The 21,900-nt window shown below is 39.2% G+C and overlaps 3 protein-coding genes across 5 annotated transcripts in view; 2 read left to right on the top strand and 1 right to left on the bottom strand.

Annotated features, from left to right (window-relative positions):
- The window catches only part of LOC102235176 (arf-GAP with SH3 domain, ANK repeat and PH domain-containing protein 1-like), a 94,230-nt gene that overhangs the window by 8,251 nt on the left and 64,079 nt on the right, over window positions 1-21,900 (top strand). Inside the window, exon 1 of one of the 3 annotated variants that reach the window (XM_023352789.1) lies at window positions 3,708-3,783. The exons of 1 other annotated variant lie outside the window; for it this stretch is intronic. The gene's annotated coding sequence lies outside the window, so the exon portion shown is untranslated. Of the gene's footprint in view, window positions 1-3,707; window positions 3,790-21,900 lie in introns of those variants that run through there. One more of the 3 variants, XM_023352788.1, reaches the window with a different exon arrangement.
- Window positions 136-14,134, bottom strand: LOC111612248 (cell wall protein DAN4-like). The gene is made up of 16 exons (XM_023352786.1): window positions 12,307-14,134; window positions 12,066-12,228; window positions 11,699-11,891; window positions 11,267-11,338; window positions 10,885-10,956; window positions 10,505-10,576; window positions 10,125-10,196; window positions 9,743-9,814; window positions 9,361-9,432; window positions 8,979-9,050; window positions 8,597-8,668; window positions 8,217-8,288; window positions 7,835-7,906; window positions 1,206-1,277; window positions 655-760; window positions 136-371 (listed from the first exon to the last, which is right to left on the bottom strand). The coding sequence occupies exons 1-16, from the start codon at window positions 12,425-12,427 to the stop codon at window positions 265-267; spliced, it is 1,482 nt and encodes a 493-aa protein (XP_023208554.1). The 5' UTR covers window positions 12,428-14,134; the 3' UTR covers window positions 136-264.
- On the top strand, window positions 2,582-5,881 carry LOC111612249. The gene has a single exon (XM_023352791.1). The coding sequence runs from the start codon at window positions 2,784-2,786 to the stop codon at window positions 3,801-3,803; it is 1,020 nt and encodes a 339-aa protein (XP_023208559.1). The 5' UTR covers window positions 2,582-2,783; the 3' UTR covers window positions 3,804-5,881.

The raw sequence follows: 21,900 nt of genomic DNA, 5'->3' as shown, positions 1-21,900 counted from the left end.
TAGCACTATCTTCACTTTCAGAAATAAGACCTTCAGCCAAGTCATTATCTGCACCATCACTCTTTTGACAGTCTGGCAAAGGTGCAATGAAACAAGGATCAAGAATAGTCCTTTTGAAATGATTTGAATCATCTCTTGAGAGTTCCACTGAACTATCTGAGTAACTGACAGAGTCAGGTATGTATTCTTTGTCTGAAACATCATCAGCTGAAGATGATTCGTCAGAAACCTTAAAAAGAAAGAGATTGTTCAAGTATTGCTCTTTTAAAGAGTACCAAAAGGAGAACTAAAGACACCTACGCATGAAGATGGTGAAAAATCAGTCCTCTGGATCTTTTCATAGCAGATGTTGTGCCATATTGAAGAACAGTCTGGAAAAAGAGGTTGTGAGTAAAGTTAAGGGTTTTATGGTCGTATTTATTAAACAGTAAGTTCCTTGTATAACAAGTCATAATTTAGATATTTTCACAAGTAGTAGAGATAACATCTATGATTTCAATAGGTAAAACTAAACACAAACATGACATTTTTGATCATCCATTACATCTGAATAACAAGATCTATACATGTTAAACTTTAAGAGTCATTTAGAAATCCAATCCTAATCCACTTTGAAAATACTAAAGGAGTAATAACCACACAAGGAAAACTCACCTTTACATTTCAGACCATTCCACTTGAGGGCAACAAAAGGTCCCAAGCAATGTGTGCATTTTTCAATGCTTGAAAATGATGAGCACAGTACAACATGGTTGCATTTCTGGAGAAAAAACATTGCATCATTAAAAAAGTAAGAGTGCAATTCTGATGTAAAAGGGTTTTTAATTTCAGAAACTGAATATTGAGGGATGCATTTCATTTATAAAAGAAGTCCCTGAAAGAATTCAGTGATAATTTTGTAGGCAACTTCCAGGCATGTGCAAACACAAACTATGCAGTTCTGGGAATCTTGTTCCCTAACTTTGGTAACATTGTGTAAAAAGCTTTGGAAAGCTAGACAAATTGCCAAGAAAAGGTGGAGAAACAAAATTAAAGCAGGCTCCCAAAAACATTACACTACGGGTTATCGACACACAGTCTTCATAATGCTGTCCCCTGACAGGAACAAGCATTGCTGGGACTGTGTCTACACCCTCAACAACCCATGTCCACTAATATACCTGTCAGACAAATTACAAAGATTTCCAAGTCAGATAGCTGTTCACCTGTGGTTCAAGAGACGAGGATAGTGATCCCATCGGTTCTTCACCTACAGTTTTGTCAGGGTGAGCAGAAACCTGTGGAGAAGACAGCAAACGAGTCATTAAGATTCATTTAATATTGACTTCAAGTTAGAACACTATAGAGTAACACTGTATAAAGAGCTATGGTAAAGCTAGGCAAGTTGCTTGGCAATAGTATTTTAAGCAAGGTCCGAGTGATTGCCAACAATATTTCACTTCTGGTCATCTACACACAGTCTTCATAATGCTGTCCCCTGACAGGAACAAGCATTGCTGGGACTGTGTCTACGCTCTCAACAACCCATGTCCACTAATATACCTGTCAGACAAATTACAAAGATTTCCAAGTAACACTGTTGTTGTTGCGCACCCCCCGCCCCCTTCTTTCTCTACTCTCTCACTCTCGTACTTCCTCTTCTGAGAGGGGAGATGTGCTACCAGCTCTCCTTCTAACGGGTTAATTGAGTTTCCTAAATCTGCTGGGATTTACCCGGGCCAGAACTGAAGTAAACTCTGTTTAAGCTGGTTTCGAGAAACGATTCGCCTGGTTTCTGACGGCCTACATCCAGGTGCCCCACCCTTCTTCCCCCTGTGAATTAGCCAGACTGAGCAGCCTACAGCCAACTAGTTTCACAGAGCACACCTGTTAACGGTCGCTCGTTCTCTATTTTACAACTTGCATTTGTTATTGAACCAGGTAGGTTTTAGTGACTCGGGCGAGTCCCAAGGATGATGTTTTACATTTGGGCTACCAGCAACCTAAAAACATTTTCCACTTCTTCCTCTCCAGAATCAAACATTAGAGCTATTTTACAACCATCAAAGAACTTTAAGGTGACTTATTAACTGAATGTCCACAACATCTTTTAGATTTTCTTTATGCTAAATATTTTATTAGTAAGGCATTTTTGCAAGGGTCAGTACAGCTTAATTCAGTAGCAGAAATAATCAAGTAAGTAAAATCAATCATCTAGTCTATCTTTCCCTAATGCTGACACTGAGATTGGACTGAACCACTAGTTCCTGCTGGCAGGGGGATTTGTAGTTTCTTTCTTTAGATAAGTTTTGTATTTAAGTAAATATTAGTATTTAAAGTTTAATATTTTTGATTTTCAGTTTTGGGTCTTTAGTTTAGCCAAACTTAGCTGTACTGTTATTTGTTTTTGTGTTATTTGTAGTTGTATTCTGTTTAGTTACCCCTATTGTGTCTTAATTGGTCTGATCAGCCAGTATATAAACCCCTGTGTGTCATTTCTTTGTTAGGTCAGTTATGTTTGTTTGTGCAGCCAGTTTATTTACATTTTTTGCCTGAGTTCAGTTTTGTTTCTTTGACCTCTTTTATGAGCTCAGTTTATCTTTTGTTATTTATAATCTTTGGGTTAAAATAAAAACCCTATTTTTCTAATATGTCCTGTGACTCCTCCTGTTTTTAATTCGGTCCATCACATGTGGTGTCAGAAGTGAGGATTTTGAGTTGAGGAGGCAGGACTTTTTTTTTTTCTATTTTTTGCTTTTTGTGAGTAATTCTTTTACTAACCCCCTCCAACAAATTTTTGAGCCATGCAGAATGGTGTGCGCCCAAGAAAAGGAAACAAGGTTGAGACCAAAGAGGTTTTCCAGCAGTCAGAGAGGGAGGAAATGGAAGGAGGAGCTTCAGCAGCAGCTGGAGACACTGAGCATGATGAGACCAGAGAACCAACTCTGCATGATATTGCTGGAATTCTTCAGGCCTTCATGGGACAACAGGAAGTTCGGGAGAAAAAGCAGAGAGAGGTTTCTGCACAGCAAGAACAGCGCTTCAAGTGTTTGCAACACCAGTTTCGGCTTTTGCAAATGGAAATGCATGCCAGGACAACCCCGCCCCCTGAGCCCACATCAATTGATCCACAGCCTGTTGAAATTCAAACTGATCATCAGATTCAAGCAACATCTCAACCTGAGGATTCAGCTTCCGGCTCAATAGGTCAGTCTGTGCACATTCATCATCCTAAATTAGAAAAATTAACTGTTGAAGATGATATTGAACACTTTCTGACCACTTTTGAGAGAATTGCAGCTGCTTATCGTTGGCCAAAGTTGGACTGGATTTTTCATCTCATTCCTCTTCTGACGGGTAAGGCTCGCAGCGCCTATGTTAACATGGATGTGGATGATTCCCTGGAATATGAAAAGGTAAAAGCTGCCATTTTACAAAAATATGATATAAATCCAGAAACGTACCGACAAAGATTTCGCTGCCTTGATAGTCTTGATGAGAGTCCAAAGGAATTGTATTCAAGACTCAAAGAACTTTATGAGAAGTGGATTCAGCCTAAAGATAAAACTGTGAAACAAGTTGGTGAATTGATTATTCTGGAACAATTTTTGAGAATGTTGTGTCCTGAGCTTCAGGTCTGGATCAAGGAGCACAATCCAAAGTCTGCTGCAGAAGCTGCTACTCTGGCAGATGTGTTTGTAGCTGCCAGAAGTAGGAGTCAGCCTTGGAGCAACAGTGCATGGAGAGCTGCTAAAGACTCACGTCAGCTACAACCCTCTCAACCTCATCAAAAGTTTGCAACAGGTGTGGGTAAGCCTTTTTAAAGAGAAAATCAGCCTTTCAAGACAGGAAAAAGACCACCAGTGTGTTACCTCTGTGGACAAGAAGGTCACACCAAGCCCATGTGCCCCAAGAATCAAAGTAAGCTAACTCAAATGTGTTTTGTGCCTCACCAGAATATGGGTATTAAACCTGAAATAAAGCAGTCAAATAAAATCATCCCAGTGAAGATTGCTAGACATGAAATGAATGCTTTAATAGATACTGGCAGCACACAGACTCTAGTGCAGGGGTGGGCAATCCTGGTCCTCGAGGGCCGGTGTCCTGCTACTCTTAGATGTCTCCCTTGAAACACTCTTGGATCCAACAGCTGACTCACCTCCTAAGTGCAGTCAAGTTCTCCAGAGTCCTGCTAATGACCTCATTATTTGACTCAGGTGTGTTGAAGTAGAGATACATCTAAAAGTTGCAGGAGACCGGCCCTCGAGGCCTGGAGTTGCCCACCCCTGCTCTAGTGCATAAGAAGCATGTGCCAACTCATTGTATATGCCCTTCTGAAACAATATCAGTGTGCTGTATACATGGTGATGAGAAATCATACCCCACTACTGATATGTTTGTTGAGGTGCAGGGGGCTCCCTATTTGTTGAAGGTTGGGGTAGCTGGTAACCTACCCTATCCTGTAGTTCTTGGGGAGGATCTGCCTGTTATTTATGATTTATTGAGGGATGTGCAGAGCTGTAATGTGGCTGTAATCAGGTCCCAAGCTAAAAATCAAGATGAGCATTTTGCAACACTCAGTGCTTTACCCTTTTTTGAGGCTGAGCTGCAGACAGAACCTGGGAAATCACGGAAGCCACGCAGTCAAAGAAGGCAGGAGAAATTTCAACATACACTGGGTGAGACTTCAGTTGAAGTGGCTCCAGATATGCCACTGGGTTTTTCAATACCTACAAATGCAGCAGAATGATCCAACTTTGTCTGCCCTGTTGCTGAAGGCTAGGGTGAGGCCTCTAAGACAGAAATACAGTACCTTGGGTTCACTATTGGAGGTGGCATTCTTAAACCTCAAGTTGATCAAATCAATGCGATAGCATCCTGTCTGCTCCCACAAACCAGGAAACAGCTACGATCTTTTCTAGGCATGGCTGCATTCTACCACAGATTCATCCCCAATTTCTCAGCTAGAGCAGCATCTCTAACAGACATGATGGGTTCCAGAAGTCCCACCAAAATTCAGTGGACAGCAGATGCCGTTGCAGCTTTTAAGGACATTAGCCAATCCCTGAGTAAAAATCCAGTTTTGCATTCACCAGATTTTACAAAAGACTTTTTGTTGCAAACTGATGCTTCTGAAAGGGGTCTTGGGGCAGTGCTTCTGCAGGGACCACCAGAGGACCAACATCCAGTTGCCTACATCAGCTGCAAGCTGCTGCCAAGAGAGAGACGATATGCAGCTGTGGAGAAGGAAGCCGTGGCTATTAAATGGGCCCTTGACTCATTTAAATATTATTTGCTCGGAAGAGAATTCACCCTTCAGACTGATCATAGAGCCCTCCAGTGGCTAGAAAGGATGAAGGACACTAATGGGAGAATCACCAGATGGTATCTTGCTATGCAGCCATTTCGGTTTAAGGTTCACTACATCCCCGGCAAAGACAACACCACTGCTGATTACCTTTCTCGGTGCCAGAGTGAAGACCAGGAAGTGGGGGAGTGTGTGATGGCCAAATCCATGGCCACACTCTGTCGGTAACTCTTTTTATGCACAGTTTATTTTTTCATACAAACACAACACTTTAGTTTCAATAAAAATATTTATTAGTTGATTTGAATGCATTTGTTCTATTTGTTAGCACGCACATTTAGTTAGCACATGTATTTATATCAACTTAAAATTAATTTTGTTTGCTTAAGATTAATTCTGTTTGTTTTCCCACCGGTACTTACCTGCCTTGGAGTTACCAGACAAAAGAAGGGGCCCAGGGCTCAGCAGGCTTACATGCTGATTGGACTGAACCACTAGTTCCTGCTGGCAGGGGGATTTGTAGTTTCTTTCTTTAGATAAGTTTTGTATTTAAGTAAATATTAGTATTTAAAGTTTAATATTTTTGATTTTCAGTTTTGGGTCTTTAGTTTAGCCAAACTTAGCTGTACTGTTATTTGTTTTTGTGTTATTTGTAGTTGTATTCTGTTTAGTTACCCCTATTGTGTCTTAATTGGTCTGATCAGCCAGTATATAAACCCCTGTGTGTCATTTCTTTGTTAGGTCAGTTATGTTTGTTTGTGCAGCCAGTTTATTTACATTTTTTGCCTGAGTTCAGTTTTGTTTCTTTGACCTCTTTTATGAGCTCAGTTTATCTTTTGTTATTTATAATTAGTGATGGTGAGATGAAGCCTCATGAGGCATTGAACCACTTGAGCCAACTGGTTCAGAAAGGGTTCATTTCTTGAGGCTTCATGTGCACACGAAACCACCTACTGGCCAGGTGTATAATCACAGCCAGCTGTATCTTAACACATGTGATGCATTGAATTTTTGTCTATTATGGCTCTTGGGAATGACTTCACAAAAGGTGTAGGACGAAATCATTTGTCTACATAAATTATGTATACACATATGTGTATAATAAAATATTGTTTGAATGTATCCTCTGTGTGTAATTATTCCCAAAATAGTAGTGTCATGTGATATGGCATGTTGTGTAATAATGTTTTTCTGTGACTCTAGAAAAATGGCATGGGCTTAATCAGGCAGAGGACAGTGAAAGTGCTTGTGGAACTAGGGAGGGGCAGTGAATAGGCTAATGCTTGTGTAACTTGGATGATTTCATGCATTTTTATTAAGAAACAACAATTTCTCCACAGTTTTTGGTTTCAAACGATTTCTCTTTTTTGACACTACATGGATGAGGTGTTATTATTGTACCCCAACTCCTTGGAGCACAATAAACACCTCACCTTTACAGAAAATAAGAAACAGTGAAAAATACAGTTCCTCATAAGCAAACCTAATGCATCTGCAAATGTTCAGTTCACCTTACCTTGTTAGGGCTTATCAAATCGAAATGTTCCCACATAGGGGAAATCCTCCTCTTTCTCGCCGGCTCCATCCTACTCCTATCCTGTCCTCGCGCTCCTAAATCTCCTATCTATCTATCTATCTATCTATCTATCTATCTATCTATCTATCTATCTACTAAACTCTCCAAACACCAAACTAACTGTCTCAAACTAAATAACCACTATCCAAACTCTGCTATCCAAACTATCAAAACTCTTTCCACCCTCTCAACTGACCGCAACTCACCTACAACAACCCACATTTTGAATGGATCCTGTGGGGTTTCTAAAGCTGTCAAACCCCGCGCCAAACTCTGAGCCACTTCCCGAAGCAGTCACGTGGTACAGCCAGGCAGCGAGGCTTCGGACGTCATCGTTTTCGGCTCCTCCCCTAAATGAAGCAAGCCTCGATACGCGCTTTACAGAAACGCGCCCTCCATTACTCGACACACGCCTCGAAGCCTCGGCACATCACGTAACATCACTAGTTATAATATTTGGGTTAAAATAAAAACCATATTTTTCTAATATGTCCTGTGACTCCTCCTGTTTTTAACTCGGTCCATCACAATTAGATAGAAAAAAGTAGAATTAAAGCAAAGTTTGCATGAGACAAAAACAACACACACAACTAGATTTATTTTATTGACACTTAAGTCTACTGTTGGGCCTTGATGTCACTTGAGTGATTCATTTTAAAGATAACTTTATTTATTATTACTGTTAAACTTAAATCTCCAGCATGGGGAAGTGGGATGAGCTCGGATTACCTTGACACTGTATAAAGAGCTATGGTAAAGCTAGGCAAGTTGCTTGGCAATAGTATTTTAAGCAAGGTCCGAGTGATTGCCAACAATATTTCTCTTCTGGTCATCTACACACAGTCTTCATAATGCTGTCCCCTGACAGGAACAAGCATTGCTGGGACTGTGTCTACGCTCTCAACAACCCATGTCCACTAATATACCTGTCAGACAAATTACAAAGATTTCCAAGTCAGATAGCTGTTCACCTGTGGTTCAAGAGACGAGGATAGTGATCCCATCGGTTCTTCACCTACAGTTTTGTCAGGGTGAGCAGAAACCTGTGGAGAAGACAGCAAACGAGTCATTAAGATTCATTTAATATTGACTTCAAGTTAGAACACTATAGAGTAACACTGTATAAAGAGCTATGGTAAAGCTAGGCAAGTTGCTTGGCAATAGTATTTTAAGCAAGGTCCGAGTGATTGCCAACAATATTTCTCTTCTGGTCATCTACACACAGTCTTCATAATGCAGTCCCCTGACAGGAACAAGCATTGCTGGGACTGTGTCTACACCCTCAACAACCCATGTCCACTAATATACCTGTCAGACAAATTACAAAGATTTCCAAGTCAGATAGCTGTTCACCTGTGGTTCAAGAGACGAGGATAGTGATCCCATCGGTTCTTCACCTACAGTTTTGTCAGGGTGAGCAGAAACCTGTGGAGAAGACAGCAAACGAGTCATTAAGATTCATTTAATATTGACTTCAAGTTAGAACACTATAGAGTAACACTGTATAAAGAGCTATGGTAAAGCTAGGCAAGTTGTTTGGCAATAGTATTTTAAGCAAGGTCCGAGTGATTGCCAACAATATTTCTCTTCTGGTCATCTACACAGTCTTCATAATGCAGTCCCCTGACAGGAACAAGCATTGCTGGGACTGTGTCTACGCTCTCAACAACCCATGTCCACTAATATACCTGTCAGACAAATTACAAAGATTTCCAAGTCAGATAGCTGTTCACCTGTGGTTCAAGAGACGAGGATAGTGATCCCATCGGTTCTTCACCTACAGTTTTGTCAGGGTGAGCAGAAACCTGTGGAGAAGACAGCAAACGAGTCATTAAGATTCATTTAATATTGACTTCAAGTTAGAACACTATAGAGTAACACTGTATAAAGAGCTATGGTAAAGCTAGGCAAGTTGCTTGGCAATAGTATTTTAAGCAAGGTCCGAGTGATTGCCAACAATATTTCTCTTCTGGTCATCTACACACAGTCTTCATAATGAAGTCCCCTGACAGGAACAAGCATTGCTGGGACTGTGTCTACGCTCTCAACAACCCATGTCCACTAATATACCTGTCAGACAAATTACAAAGATTTCCAAGTCAGATAGCTGTTCACCTGTGGTTCAAGAGACGAGGATAGTGATCCCATCGGTTCTTCACCTACAGTTTTGTCAGGGTGAGCAGAAACCTGTGGAGAAGACAGCAAACGAGTCATTAAGATTCATTTAATATTGACTTCAAGTTAGAACACTATAGAGTAACACTGTATAAAGAGCTATGGTAAAGCTAGGCAAGTTGCTTGGCAATAGTATTTTAAGCAAGGTCCGAGTGATTGCCAACAATATTTCACTTCTGGTCATCTACACACAGTCTTCATAATGCTGTCCCCTGACAGGAACAAGCATTGCTGGGACTGTGTCTACGCTCTCAACAACCCATGTCCACTAATATACCTGTCAGACAAATTACAAAGATTTCCAAGTCAGATAGCTGTTCACCTGTGGTTCAAGAGACGAGGATAGTGATCCCATCGGTTCTTCACCTACAGTTTTGTCAGGGTGAGCAGAAACCTGTGGAGAAGACAGCAAACGAGTCATTAAGATTCATTTAATATTGACTTCAAGTTAGGACACTATAGAGTAACACTGTATAAAGAGCTATGGTAAAGCTAGGCAAGTTGCTTGGCAATAGTATTTTAAGCAAGGTCCGAGTGATTGCCAACAATATTTCTCTTCTGGTCATCTACACACAGTCTTCATAATGAAGTCCCCTGACAGGAACAAGCATTGCTGGGACTGTGTCTACGCTCTCAACAACCCATGTCCACTAATATACCTGTCAGACAAATTACAAAGATTTCCAAGTCAGATAGCTGTTCACCTGTGGTTCAAGAGACGAGGATAGTGATTCCATCGGTTCTTCACCTACAGTTTTGTCAGGGTGAGCAGAAACCTGTGGAGAAGACAGCAAACGAGTCATTAAGATTCATTTAATATTGACTTCAAGTTAGAACACTATAGAGTAACACTGTATAAAGAGCTATGGTAAAGCTAGGCAAGTTGCTTGGCAATAGTATTTTAAGCAAGGTCCGAGTGATTGCCAACAATATTTTTCTTCTGGTCATCTACACACAGTCTTCATAATGCAGTCCCCTGACAGGAACAAGCATTGCTGGGACTGTGTCTACGCTCTCAACAACCCATGTCCACTAATATACCTGTCAGACAAATTACAAAGATTTCCAAGTCAGATAGCTGTTCACCTGTGGTTCAAGAGACGAGGATAGTGATCCCATTGGTTCTTCACCTACAGTTTTGTCAGGGTGAGCAGAAACCTGTGGAGAAGACAGCAAACGAGTCATTAAGATTCATTTAATATTGACTTCAAGTTAGAACACTATAGAGTAACACTGTATAAAGAGCTATGGTAAAGCTAGGCAAGTTGCTTGGCAATAGTATTTTAAGCAAGGTCCGAGTGATTGCCAACAATATTTCTCTTCTGGTCATCTACACAGTCTTCATAATGCTGTCCCCTGACAGGAACAAGCATTGCTGGGACTGTGTCTACACCCTCAACAACCCATGTCCACTAATATACCTGTCAGACAAATTACAAAGATTTCCAAGTCAGATAGCTGTTCACCTGTGGTTCAAGAGACGAGGATAGTGATTCCATCGGTTCTTCACCTACAGTTTTGTCAGGGTGAGCAGAAACCTGTGGAGAAGACAGCAAACGAGTCATTAAGATTCATTTAATATTGACTTCAAGTTAGAACACTATAGAGTAACACTGTATAAAGAGCTATGGTAAAGCTAGGCAAGTTGCTTGGCAATAGTATTTTAAGCAAGGTCCGAGTGATTGCCAACAATATTTCTCTTCTGGTCATTTACACAGTCTTCATAATGCAGTCCCCTGACAGGAACAAGCATTGCTGGGACTGTGTCTACGCTCTCAACAACCCATGTCCACTAATATACCTGTCAGACAAATTACAAAGATTTCCAAGTCAGATAGCTGTTCACCTGTGGTTCAAGAGACGAGGATAGTGATCCCATCGGTTCTTCACCTACAGTTTTGTCAGGGTGAGCAGAAACCTGTGGAGAAGACAGCAAACGAGTCATTAAGATTCATTTAATATTGACTTCAAGTTAGAACACTATAGAGTAACACTGTATAAAGAGCTATGGTAAAGCTAGGCAAGTTGCTTGGCAATAGTATTTTAAGCAAGGTCCGAGTGATTGCCAACAATATTTCTCTTCTGGTCATCTACACACAGTCTTCATAATGCTGTCCCCTGACAGGAACAAGCATTGCTGGCACTGTGTCTACGCTCTCAACAACCCATGTCCACTAATATACCTGTCAGACAAATTACAAAGATTTCCAAGTCAGATAGCTGTTCACCTGTGGTTCAAGAGACGAGGATAGTGATCCCATCGGTTCTTCACCTACAGTTTTGTCAGGATGAGCAGAAACCTGTGGAGAAGACAGCAAACGAGTCATTAAGACTCATTTAACATTAACTGCGAGATACAGTAACATTGTATATAGAGCTAAGGCAATGCTAGGTAAGCCAATTGGCCAAAGAATTTTAAGCAAGGTCCTAGTGATAGAAAACAATATTAGTCTTTGGGTTATCTATACACAGTCTTAGGAATGCTGTGCCTTGACAGGAATAACCATTGCTGGGACTGTGTCAAGCAGACACCTTAGGAGTAGACCGCAAACAGACTGTATATTCTGTTAAATTTGGTATTTTTACCAAAATACAATGGATTGTATTTTGGTAAAATGTTATTGACTGTCAAATAGCTTTCAGAAATTCTAGTTATTTACCTTCATTCTCCATGGCCATTCAGCGTTTCCATAGTTATAGGTAATCTCTTCCCCTGGATTTATGTCCTTAATTGCAAAGAGACAGAGATGAGGTCTTCCATTCACTGTTATTGTCTTCATTTTGCTGTTAGGGATCAAATGGTCGTCATTAACCAGTCTTCCCAAAGACCCATCCTCTCTCGCTGCATCAACACTGAAAGAAGAAGAAAAATCTAAATGGCCAAGGATGACGGGATATAAAACAGTGTCCATATAATTCTGGGATGATTTCAAGTTTTTAAAAACTAATAATAGAAGGCATTCAATATTTCAACGATTAAAACTTAATTTTTATAATTGCTTTTAGTTATTTTTAAAATTTACATACCACAACTTTTTCCCATTATGACGAAACTCAAACATGAAGACCTTCAAGGCATCATGATAGATTTTTACCCGTCTTTCATACTCTTCGTTGTTTATGACATCGCCTCGATATTCCAATAAGAAAGCTCCTGTCTGAAAGTGGCATGTACTAAATACTCCTCGACCTGTTAGACCATATGAAATGTCATTGTCAGCCCACAGTGACAAAAATCTCATTTAAAAACTACGGCTTGTCAACTTACCCTTAAAAGAGTTTATGTATTGTACATAAAAACCATCTTTGTCCTGACTCAGACTCACAAAATGAGTTGCTTCATCCTTTGGTTTTATTTTTAATCTCTGTGGCCTCATTGTTGTGTGCATCTAGAGAAAAAAAGTCTATGGTGATCAAGAGAAAATAAAAGTAACATATGCTTTAATAATAGACTGAGAAAATCTATGGGTATATTATCATCATCAAGTTTTAAACAGAACAGCAGCTAAACAACCACAATGACTATTTGCAAAATTAAATTATGATTAAACTAGGAACTCCTGTACAATTTGTTCATATATTCTTTCTAAGTCAGAGCAGCAAGCAGTAACTTACACTGTTAAGAAGTTATTCCAGTTGTTTACACTGTCTACTGGTATCAGGGCCCACTGCCCGTTAGGTTTTGTTCCACCAAAACCAAATCAAATGATTGTATTACCTCCTCAGTATACCACTGTTTCAGCACAGCGGATGTAACTCACTCAGATCAGCTGCGCCACAATAAGGAAATGCTTAAGACAGTGTTCTCAAACTGCATTCCTCAAGGGCCAAAGTCCTGTAACTTTTAGATGTGCAACTTGTCCTATATTCTTAGATTACATGGTGAAATGTCCTCACTAGCATGTAATCAACCTGTACTGTGCTTATATTGGAGACAGGTATGCTGAAAAAGAGATATCTAAAAGTTGCAGGAAAATATACAAGGCAGTGGGTCCTTAGTACCACGGTTGACAATAAGCATAACAAAGCTCCTCTTTGATTTAATAAAAAAGGGACTGAATAGGGAACAACTCCACACTATTCGATGTCTGATGTTCCTTCCTGAATAAATGCACTTATTCGTTGCTCTTTTTTTTCTGCATTGTGTTCTCATCACAGTCATGGAAATTAACATAGGACTGCACTTCTCTTAACGTGCGGTGGCAGATGATGTTTTATATTTTCACATTTGTTTAACTTAGCCAACAATAACATCTACAAAATATTTAGAAAGCACTAGTTTAGAAGGGAAACATTAAAAAAACTTAAAATCACACCATGTGAAACTGTTGAATGATCTGGGTATTTAAACTTTCTTATGAAAAAACGTCTGGTAATATTTATTTATTTTTACATTAACTGCACCATAAATTGCAAAAGGGATATGGATTATGAGGTATGCACTGTGAATCACCGTATTCTATAATGAAACTATTCTTGTACATTTATAAAACGAAAATGTAAAACAGTAGACAAGGTTAGCTGCACATGCTAACATCATAGCTGAAGTGAGCAGCCATTAGCGCATGTTGTCGTTTTTGTTTCTAGTTGACATGGAGTCAGTTTTAACACAAATGTAACATTCTAATTCGTGTTTTTAAATGGCCATTCCATTTAACACATGGAGTATTTAAACCTTGTTCTAAGTGGTCACATGTTCTCAACACAAGCTAGCTTTTGCTCATTAGCGGTGCCCTAATTAGGAAGTGCTGCGTGAAAATATATGTCGGTCACATTGCAAATATCAGTAAAACTTTGCCAACCTTGCTTATGTTCAAATCACTTGAACAAAGACTTACCTACATACTTCTCCACATCCATCCGAGTTGCAGTGCAGTATAATTGTACTTTCCTCGCAGAGAGCGCAACGTCAGTCCTGGGAGGAAAATGGCAGGTGGGGAGGGGTTAAGGCTCCACCCCTTTTCCTTTCTCCAATTTGGTGATATTTGATGAACAAATCATTCACTAGGTTTTGTGATAGATTAATTATTTATCCACTACCTGGGACCTTCATGATAGTGATTTCCAAAATTATTACAGGTGTCATTTCCATAGTGACCAAAGTTATATAGTATATGAAGAAAAATAATATATATATATATATTACTTAAATCTTAGTAGCTAGGTAGTTGTTTCAGCATCTGCATGCCTTGATTTGCTTTTCAAATTAAATGAATTCAGTCTTATTCAAGTACTTTTTGACAATATTTATTGTCATGAAACAGGGAGCTGAACATGTATGTTTGATTTCTGATGTTCTCTCATTCACTGAGTAAAAGTAGGATGTCAAGTCAAAAGAAGAACCTGAATGTTCACAAGTGACTGACCTCAGAAAAAAACAAATTGAAGAAAGCTTGATTTATATTTTTTGTTTACCATCTGGACTTAAACTATTTAAAAATTAACAGATTTAATAACTGAACATTTTCAGACTTAGATCACTTATTACTTTTGCTTCCAGTAACAGAAGTGAGCGCTTGCTTGTCATGCCATAATTTTAACCTGTGCTTAAATGATGTCAGAACCAGTCTCATGCATGTGTGGATGTGCTCATTGGTGAGCCAGGAACAATATTTGGTTTCTATAATATTAATTGTAGAGAAAGCTGGCTTACGGTTGTGTGTGGAACCAAACATAATTAAGATTTGCAGGTCTACTGTCTTCAGAGCTGGGAAAGCTCTGAGGACAGTAGCCCTTTGGAGCCAGGGGATCAGTCCTTACAGACTGTTCCTGCAGGGATACATCTGCTTAGACCAGTGTTTCTCAACCCCGGTCCTCATGCCCCCCTGCTCTGCATGGTTTAGATGTGCCTCTATTCCAGAACAGATGATTCAAATGATTGCATGGCCATCAAGCACTGCAGAAGGCTGCAGTGCTTGATGGTCAAGCACTGCAGGCTTGACTGCAGGCTTGCAGTCAAGCCTACATATATATAGGGTATATATGTATACCCTATATATCTCTGGGTGATATATAGGGTATACAGGGTAACAAATTGCCCTGTATTTTTACAGTAAAATGCTGGCAGCAGGGTTGCCAGCATTTTACTGTTAATTATACAGTACCCTTACTGTAATCAACTTTACAGTATATTACTGTCACAAAAGAAATCTTTTGATTACAGCACTGTAGCAGCTCCCCAGCAGTTGAATTAATCAGTCAGTCTCGACGGGTGAATTTAGCGTTTTTATTTTTCTTCGGGTGATTCGTCACCACAGTCACCGTGAAAACTAAAACATATACAAATATTAAAATACAAACATAAACTTGCAATACAAACAACAAAACAAAACAACAAAGATACTAATCAAAACAGACAAACATCCATAAACAATCTGTGTCATACTTAATTTAGAAAATTCTTAATTTACTTTAAATAGTCTATCCGTTACAGCACATTGCTGTTTTTATCAGATTTACAGTAGACTACTGGCAGCTGTGTTGCCAGTATATTACAGTTTTTCTATGGTATCATTACTGTTGAATTCACATACAGCTTACTACTGTAAATTTCCAATACAAAATAGAAACATAAAAAAAACACTTAGAAAATGTAAGTTCCATCATGTCAACCAACATTTATTTGGGAAAAAAAAAAGAACCAACTCAAACATTGACTCATATACAGTCTTTAATGGGCCACATAATAAAGAAGAAGGTTTTGAAACGACAACGTATGTGTGCCTTACACCTAAACCTTTTCTACAAGAATGTTGAGGGTAAACTGTCCAAAGTAAGTCGTATTCTGGAAAAACAGTAAGAAAATCACCATCTATTTTGTAAAATAAATTTCTTAATAGCTGATTTAAAGAGTTTTTGAATAAAGCATGAATTGTGGCCTTTTGATTAGTCTGAAATAAAAAAGTATGAAAGAAATTATGAAATAATGCATTGTACAACTCAGCACACTACTTTTTCAATACAAAACACTACTTTTAGTGGAAGTGAGGAACAATATGATGCAACATAAAACAAATGAAACATTTAACTTTTAATCTAAAGCATAGAAAAAAATAGCAAATTTTAGTTTGATAAAAATTTAAATTAAACATTTAGACTTGAATTTCCTTTAGGGCAAAATCAGAGCTCCAACTTCAAATGATAAAACAATGAAACAATATTTGACAGCACACTGCCAAAATAAGTTAAACATTGTGCCTGTACAGTCAAAATTACAAATTACATTTGAAGAACAGAAAGTGGGAGCCTTAACAAAATTTATGCTATAAATTAAAAGAGATATCTAAGATTATGCTGACCTTTAAACCAAAAAAATCTCTCAAGAAAACTCCTGTTCAGGGATAAGTTGCCTTCATGCCTGTATAGTTTTTTGTTTGTTTGTTTGTTTGTGCGCGGAGGGGCAACAATATCTATAGCCTGGTTAGAAAGTTCTCACTAACCTATATGAAATTCCACTCAAAGTCCAAGAGGTTTTTTAGCAGAGTTGAAACACAGGGGTTGACAGTAACCGACTTCTTTTGAACAGTTTTTCCTGTCCTCTTGGAGACGATCTTGCCACAGCTGGCCTTGGTCCCTCTTTCAGGGTTGATATCTAGAAAGCGCCTGAAAATGCAGTAATTTCAGATTGGCATATGATGCTTAAGGAGTCAGGGTCAAGATATATCAAATAATGTTATGCTAGCTTCCTTATTACAGCATGACAGATTAACTAAGCTAACTTTCAAACAGCTACAGTCTGCTTAAAAATGACAACTGTATGACAACATCATCTGACAAATAAATTATGCTCCAACTTACCGGATTGGCTCATAAAATGCAGGATTCAAATGGACAGTCCTTGTAAAGAAAATTCTAGAGGTTGCTTCCACATGTCACAACGACGTGTCTTCTTGAGAAATACAGTAGCGTTCTGTTTAAAGAGAGCCTCCTTGCCGTTGAATCTAACATCATTCCCAAAATGCAATGCTACTCACAGTATAGTATTACAGTATTTTATTAAAAACAGTAATAATTGCCCAGAATGCATTGTTTTTCACGGTGCAGTACCATTTTCAATAGAAACAGTATGATACTGTTCAGTTTTGGCCGTTTTTATACAGCAATTTGTTACAGTGTACAATTCAGGTGTGTGGCAGAAGGGAAATACCTAAAACATGCAGGACAGGGGGGCTGTGAGGATCAGGGTTGAGAAACACTGGCTTAGACGGTAAAATCTGCATTTGTTTTGGTATCAGTTTTGGGTCCGCATGAGACATAATTTTAGTCTAGATGCAGACCAGGGTCCACCTATTAGTGACCTGTGGTGTATATCTTGATCTCATTGGGTATTTATTCAATTAAATTCAAAAGTAATTTGCTTATTCAAAACGGAAATTAAACTCCTAGCTAATTAAGGAGTTATGATGGATTGTGATGGCAAAGAAAGATCTCCTGTAGCAGTTCGTTTTACAACCAATCTGAAGAAACGTCTGGCAGAAGAGACTCGGATTTGAAATAACAGGATGGTCAGCATTGTCTAAAACTTTTTTTGATGTTATGCAAAATCAAAAAAATCATGATGAAGATCACCATCTTCAGAATTTTGACAGTCGTCCCCAGAACAGAACCAGTCTTCTTTATCAAGTTGTTGAGCCTTTTAAGTCCCTGGCTTAAAAGGCTCAACAGCAGAGGAGACAGTGCTCTCAACAACAGACATAAAAGATCTGCAGGATCTTGCTGCAAACCTTGAAGGACCTTAGGTTCCTCAAGAAATACAGTCTGCTCTGTCCTTTCTTGTAGACGGTTTCACTGTTGAGTTTCTAGTCTAGTCTGTTATCTAGTTAAACACCAAGGCATTTATTTTCCTCAACCACCTCCACTTCTTCTCCCCTGATGGAAATGGGGCTTGATCTGACACTGTTTCTCCTGAAATCAACAATCATCTCCTTTGTTTTGTTTACATTCAGGATGAGATAATTGTCCCCACACCATGCCACAAAGCAGTCCATCAGCTCTCTATACTCAGCCTCTTGTCCATCTCTGATGCATCCCACAACTGCAGAGTCATCCGAGTATTTTCATAGGTGACAGAAGTCAAACTTATGCTGGAAGCATGGTGTGTACAGAGTGAAACGGAATGGTGAGAGTACAATTCCCTGTGGAGCTCCTGTGTTGCTGACCACCTAGTTAGACACAGTCCTTCAGTCTCACAAACTGTGGTCTGTTTGTGAGGTAGTCATAGATCCAGTTGACTGTTGAGGCCTCCATCTGTGTCTTCTGATCTGCTTCTCACAGAGCAGATCAGGCTGAATTGTGTTAAATGCACTGGAGAAATCAAAGAACATGATCCTCAAAGTGCTGCCTTTGTCCAGATGACAGTGGGTTTGATGAAGCAGGTGTATGATGGCATCATCAATTCCAACTCCATGGCAATAAGCAAACTGCAGGGGGTCCTGATATGTGCTTGTCAGCTTATTCAAGTTGGCCAACAGGAGTCTTTCCAGGACCTTCATGATATGGGATATCAGGGCAACAGGTCTATAGTCATTGATGACTGATGATGAGCACAGAAGTCCAACAACAGAACACCACTCAGGTTCAGATCAGGAGATCCATTTCTTCCTACCGTGCCCCTCCAGGTCTCACTGTTATTGCCCATGTGAGCATTGAAGTCTCCAAGCAGAACAAGGGAGTCCCCAGGAGGTGCACTCTCCAGTAACACTCAAAGGACTCCAAAAAGGGTGGGTAATCTGAACTGCTGTTTGGTGCACATGCACAAACAACCATCAGGTCCCATCCCCCCACTTCTAAGCAGAGGGAGGCTACCCTCTCGCTCACCGGGACGAAGCTCAATGTGTAAGCACCGAGATGGGGGGCAACAAGTATGTCCACTCCAGCCAAACATCTGTCTCTGGGGGCAACTCCAGAGAAAAGGAGTGTCCAACCCCTCTCAAGGAGACTGGTTCCAGAACCCGAGCCATGGGTCAAGGTGAGACTGACTATTTCCAGATGGAACCTCTCAACCTCCCACACCTGCTCAGGCTTCTTCCCCACCAGAGAGGTGATGTTCCGCTGGCTCCCAAGAGCCAGCTTCTGTAGCCAGGGGTCGGATTCTCGGTTCTTCTCTCTCAAAAGAGGAACATTGGAGTAACCATAGGGTACTTGGTTACCTTCCTCACTAAGGCCCTTCTCTCCTGATCACTCAATTTAGACAACCAACTAGCTCAATAGAGAGTCCTAGTGATTCCAAACTGATTCCATTTATGAATGAAGAAGGCTACTGAGCTCATTGGGGCCTTCAAAGCAGCAGAATTTTTTATATTCTTCCCCAGATTTTTGCCTCAAAACAATGCTGTCTCTGAGGTCTACAGACAACATATTTTATTTCATGTGTGGTGTTTGCATACTGATATCCATTGTCCATTTTGGGACTTTATAAAGACAGGTGTGTGCCTTTCCAGATCTAATCAAATCAACAGAATTTATTACAGGTGGACTCTATTTAAGTTGTAGAACTTAATCTCTGCAATTATCAGTGAAAATAGCTCTATTTTGAGCTTCGTGATAAAGGCTGTGAATACTTATGTATGTAAATGTAATTTCTAAGTTATTCTGTTTTTAGTTAGTTTGAAAAAATTACACACTTTTTCACACTTTGAGTCATAATAGGACATTTGTTTTATGAATCTTGAGGAAAGGGATTAATACAATTTGGAAAAATGTTATAACATAGCCAAACATGGAAAAAGTGAAGCGTTGTGAATACTTTCCAGATTCACTGTATATATGGATAAAAAGGTGTTATCCAGAGATGTTCACATAACCTCTTACAAGTCTAAGTCTCTTTTTAGTAAAATTAATATTTTCTCATTAAATCTGCAACATCTAGTGAGTTGCATCACTGTAGGTTAGGATTTAGTTGAGTAAGGTTTGTCCCTACACCTAAACTATTACATTTGCATGTGATAATTATCTTTCAATCTCCCAATATTTATTAACAGCTATCTTTGAATCATTCAACATTTAATTTACAATCCAAAAATATGTTATGGTCAGTAATACCATATCATTAGGCCACTGACATTTTAGTCTCAATATTATTAATCCTCTTACCTCCTTCAGTATACTATAAAACCATAGATTAAAGATTAACTTTATTGAAATGAATCACCCAACAGCCAGCTACAGATTTAGTACATCTAAAATGATCACTGTTTTAATTTAGCCAGATTTTCATTCAATAAAGTAGCATATTTTAGGAGAATTGTTATTTAACACACATTTTCCTCACAAAAACCTTCATTACAGGGACTCCCATATGCTGGCCAATCAGCATGTCTAAAAAATACACATGTGTGAATTATTTATGAGCAAGTGCAGTACCTAAAGTTAGCAGCAGGGGCGCAATATCGATACACAGGTTATACACAAATGTCATGTAATTGTGACTTATTGGGACTTTGCCTGATTTTTGGAATTTAACCCTTTGGCATCCATTCAAACACCCTCCAATCACTTTTACGTTGCAAGAATTATGAGGACATTGGCACTGTCCCACTAATTCAAAATGTCCCGTTAGTGTTGCGTGTATACAGGCGAAATGTCCTGTTATTTCACATGTACCAACGCACACACACACACACACACACACACACACACACACACACACACACACACACACACACACACACACATCCTTTTTCATCTTGTGACAAAACATGATAGTTCATTAGGGATCTCATCAGCTAGAGTCACCCAGATTTTTTTTATTATTTTTTTTTATAAAAAGAGGATTTCTAATTTGTGTAGAAAATGAATTCATGTCATGCAAAACTCCCTAAAATAACGCATGCAGTGCAGATATTCTAATAAGACTGAAAACATTTTAAGGTTTTCTTTAGGAATTCTTTGGTTTAGAACCATAACAATGAAGCAAAGCTGGACTGGAGAATACAGTTTTTTGCAGCTGTCTGATACATTATGCTTGGGGTTTGGTTCCTTATTTTATGGACATGATCTATTGGAAAATACATAACAGAAATAGCTCAGTGGGGAGAGCCATGCTGGAATCCTGCATGTGTGCACACAGACACACAGATGTAAGGGCAACACACTTTTTATAACTGGATATGGGTATAATGTTTAGTCTGCCCAAGAAGCAGAAGCTTGATTAATGACGAGGGTGAATGTGTGGGCATGTTTGTGGTTTAGGGCACAGACGCTATTTAACCCCCTTCCCCCAAACCACACACACACACACACCCCATCTGGCTGCTACTTATCTGTCCTGATTAAAGGCAAAGACTCAGAGAGATCATAGCAAAAAAGAAAATATTTTTTTTTGTCCTATAAAGGGATATGTAAAGAGATTGAAAAGTTTCTCTTGGGATTAAACTTCTGGCATAGAGTTTTGTATGTAATGTAGGAAATACAGGATCACATGTCAGCCTCACACAGAGTAGCTCTCATGCAAACTTTGTAGCTTTTAAAGTTTAATCACATGAGACAGGCAGAGCTCCTTATCTGTTGCAGAAAGGACTGGATTTCTGGTCAGCTTGACTTTTCTGATGCATGGAGGGAAAGCAGAGATGCACCAGTTGTGCAAACAGAGACTGGAATTGACCAAATTTCCCTTGACTAACTCATAGATTGAAATATATTTAGCAATTTCAGGTCATTGACTTCAACAAAACTAAAATCTCCCACAATTTTTGATGCACTTTTCTTAGTTTTAAGTCAGATAAAGGTTAAGGATATACACTTCATCTTTATTATTTTTTATTCGTCTCCTTCAGAACAGTCTTAAATCTATGAAGTGTGCCAAAAAAATATCTCCAAACTTTTGCCCTTCCACCACCAGTCTTAAAAGTTGATACAGAACAAG

This window comes from Xiphophorus maculatus, chromosome 19 (genome assembly GCF_002775205.1).
Source record: "Xiphophorus maculatus strain JP 163 A chromosome 19, X_maculatus-5.0-male, whole genome shotgun sequence".
Taxonomy (NCBI): Eukaryota; Metazoa; Chordata; class Actinopteri; order Cyprinodontiformes; family Poeciliidae; genus Xiphophorus; species Xiphophorus maculatus.
This window is presented reverse-complemented; position numbering and strand designations above follow the sequence as displayed.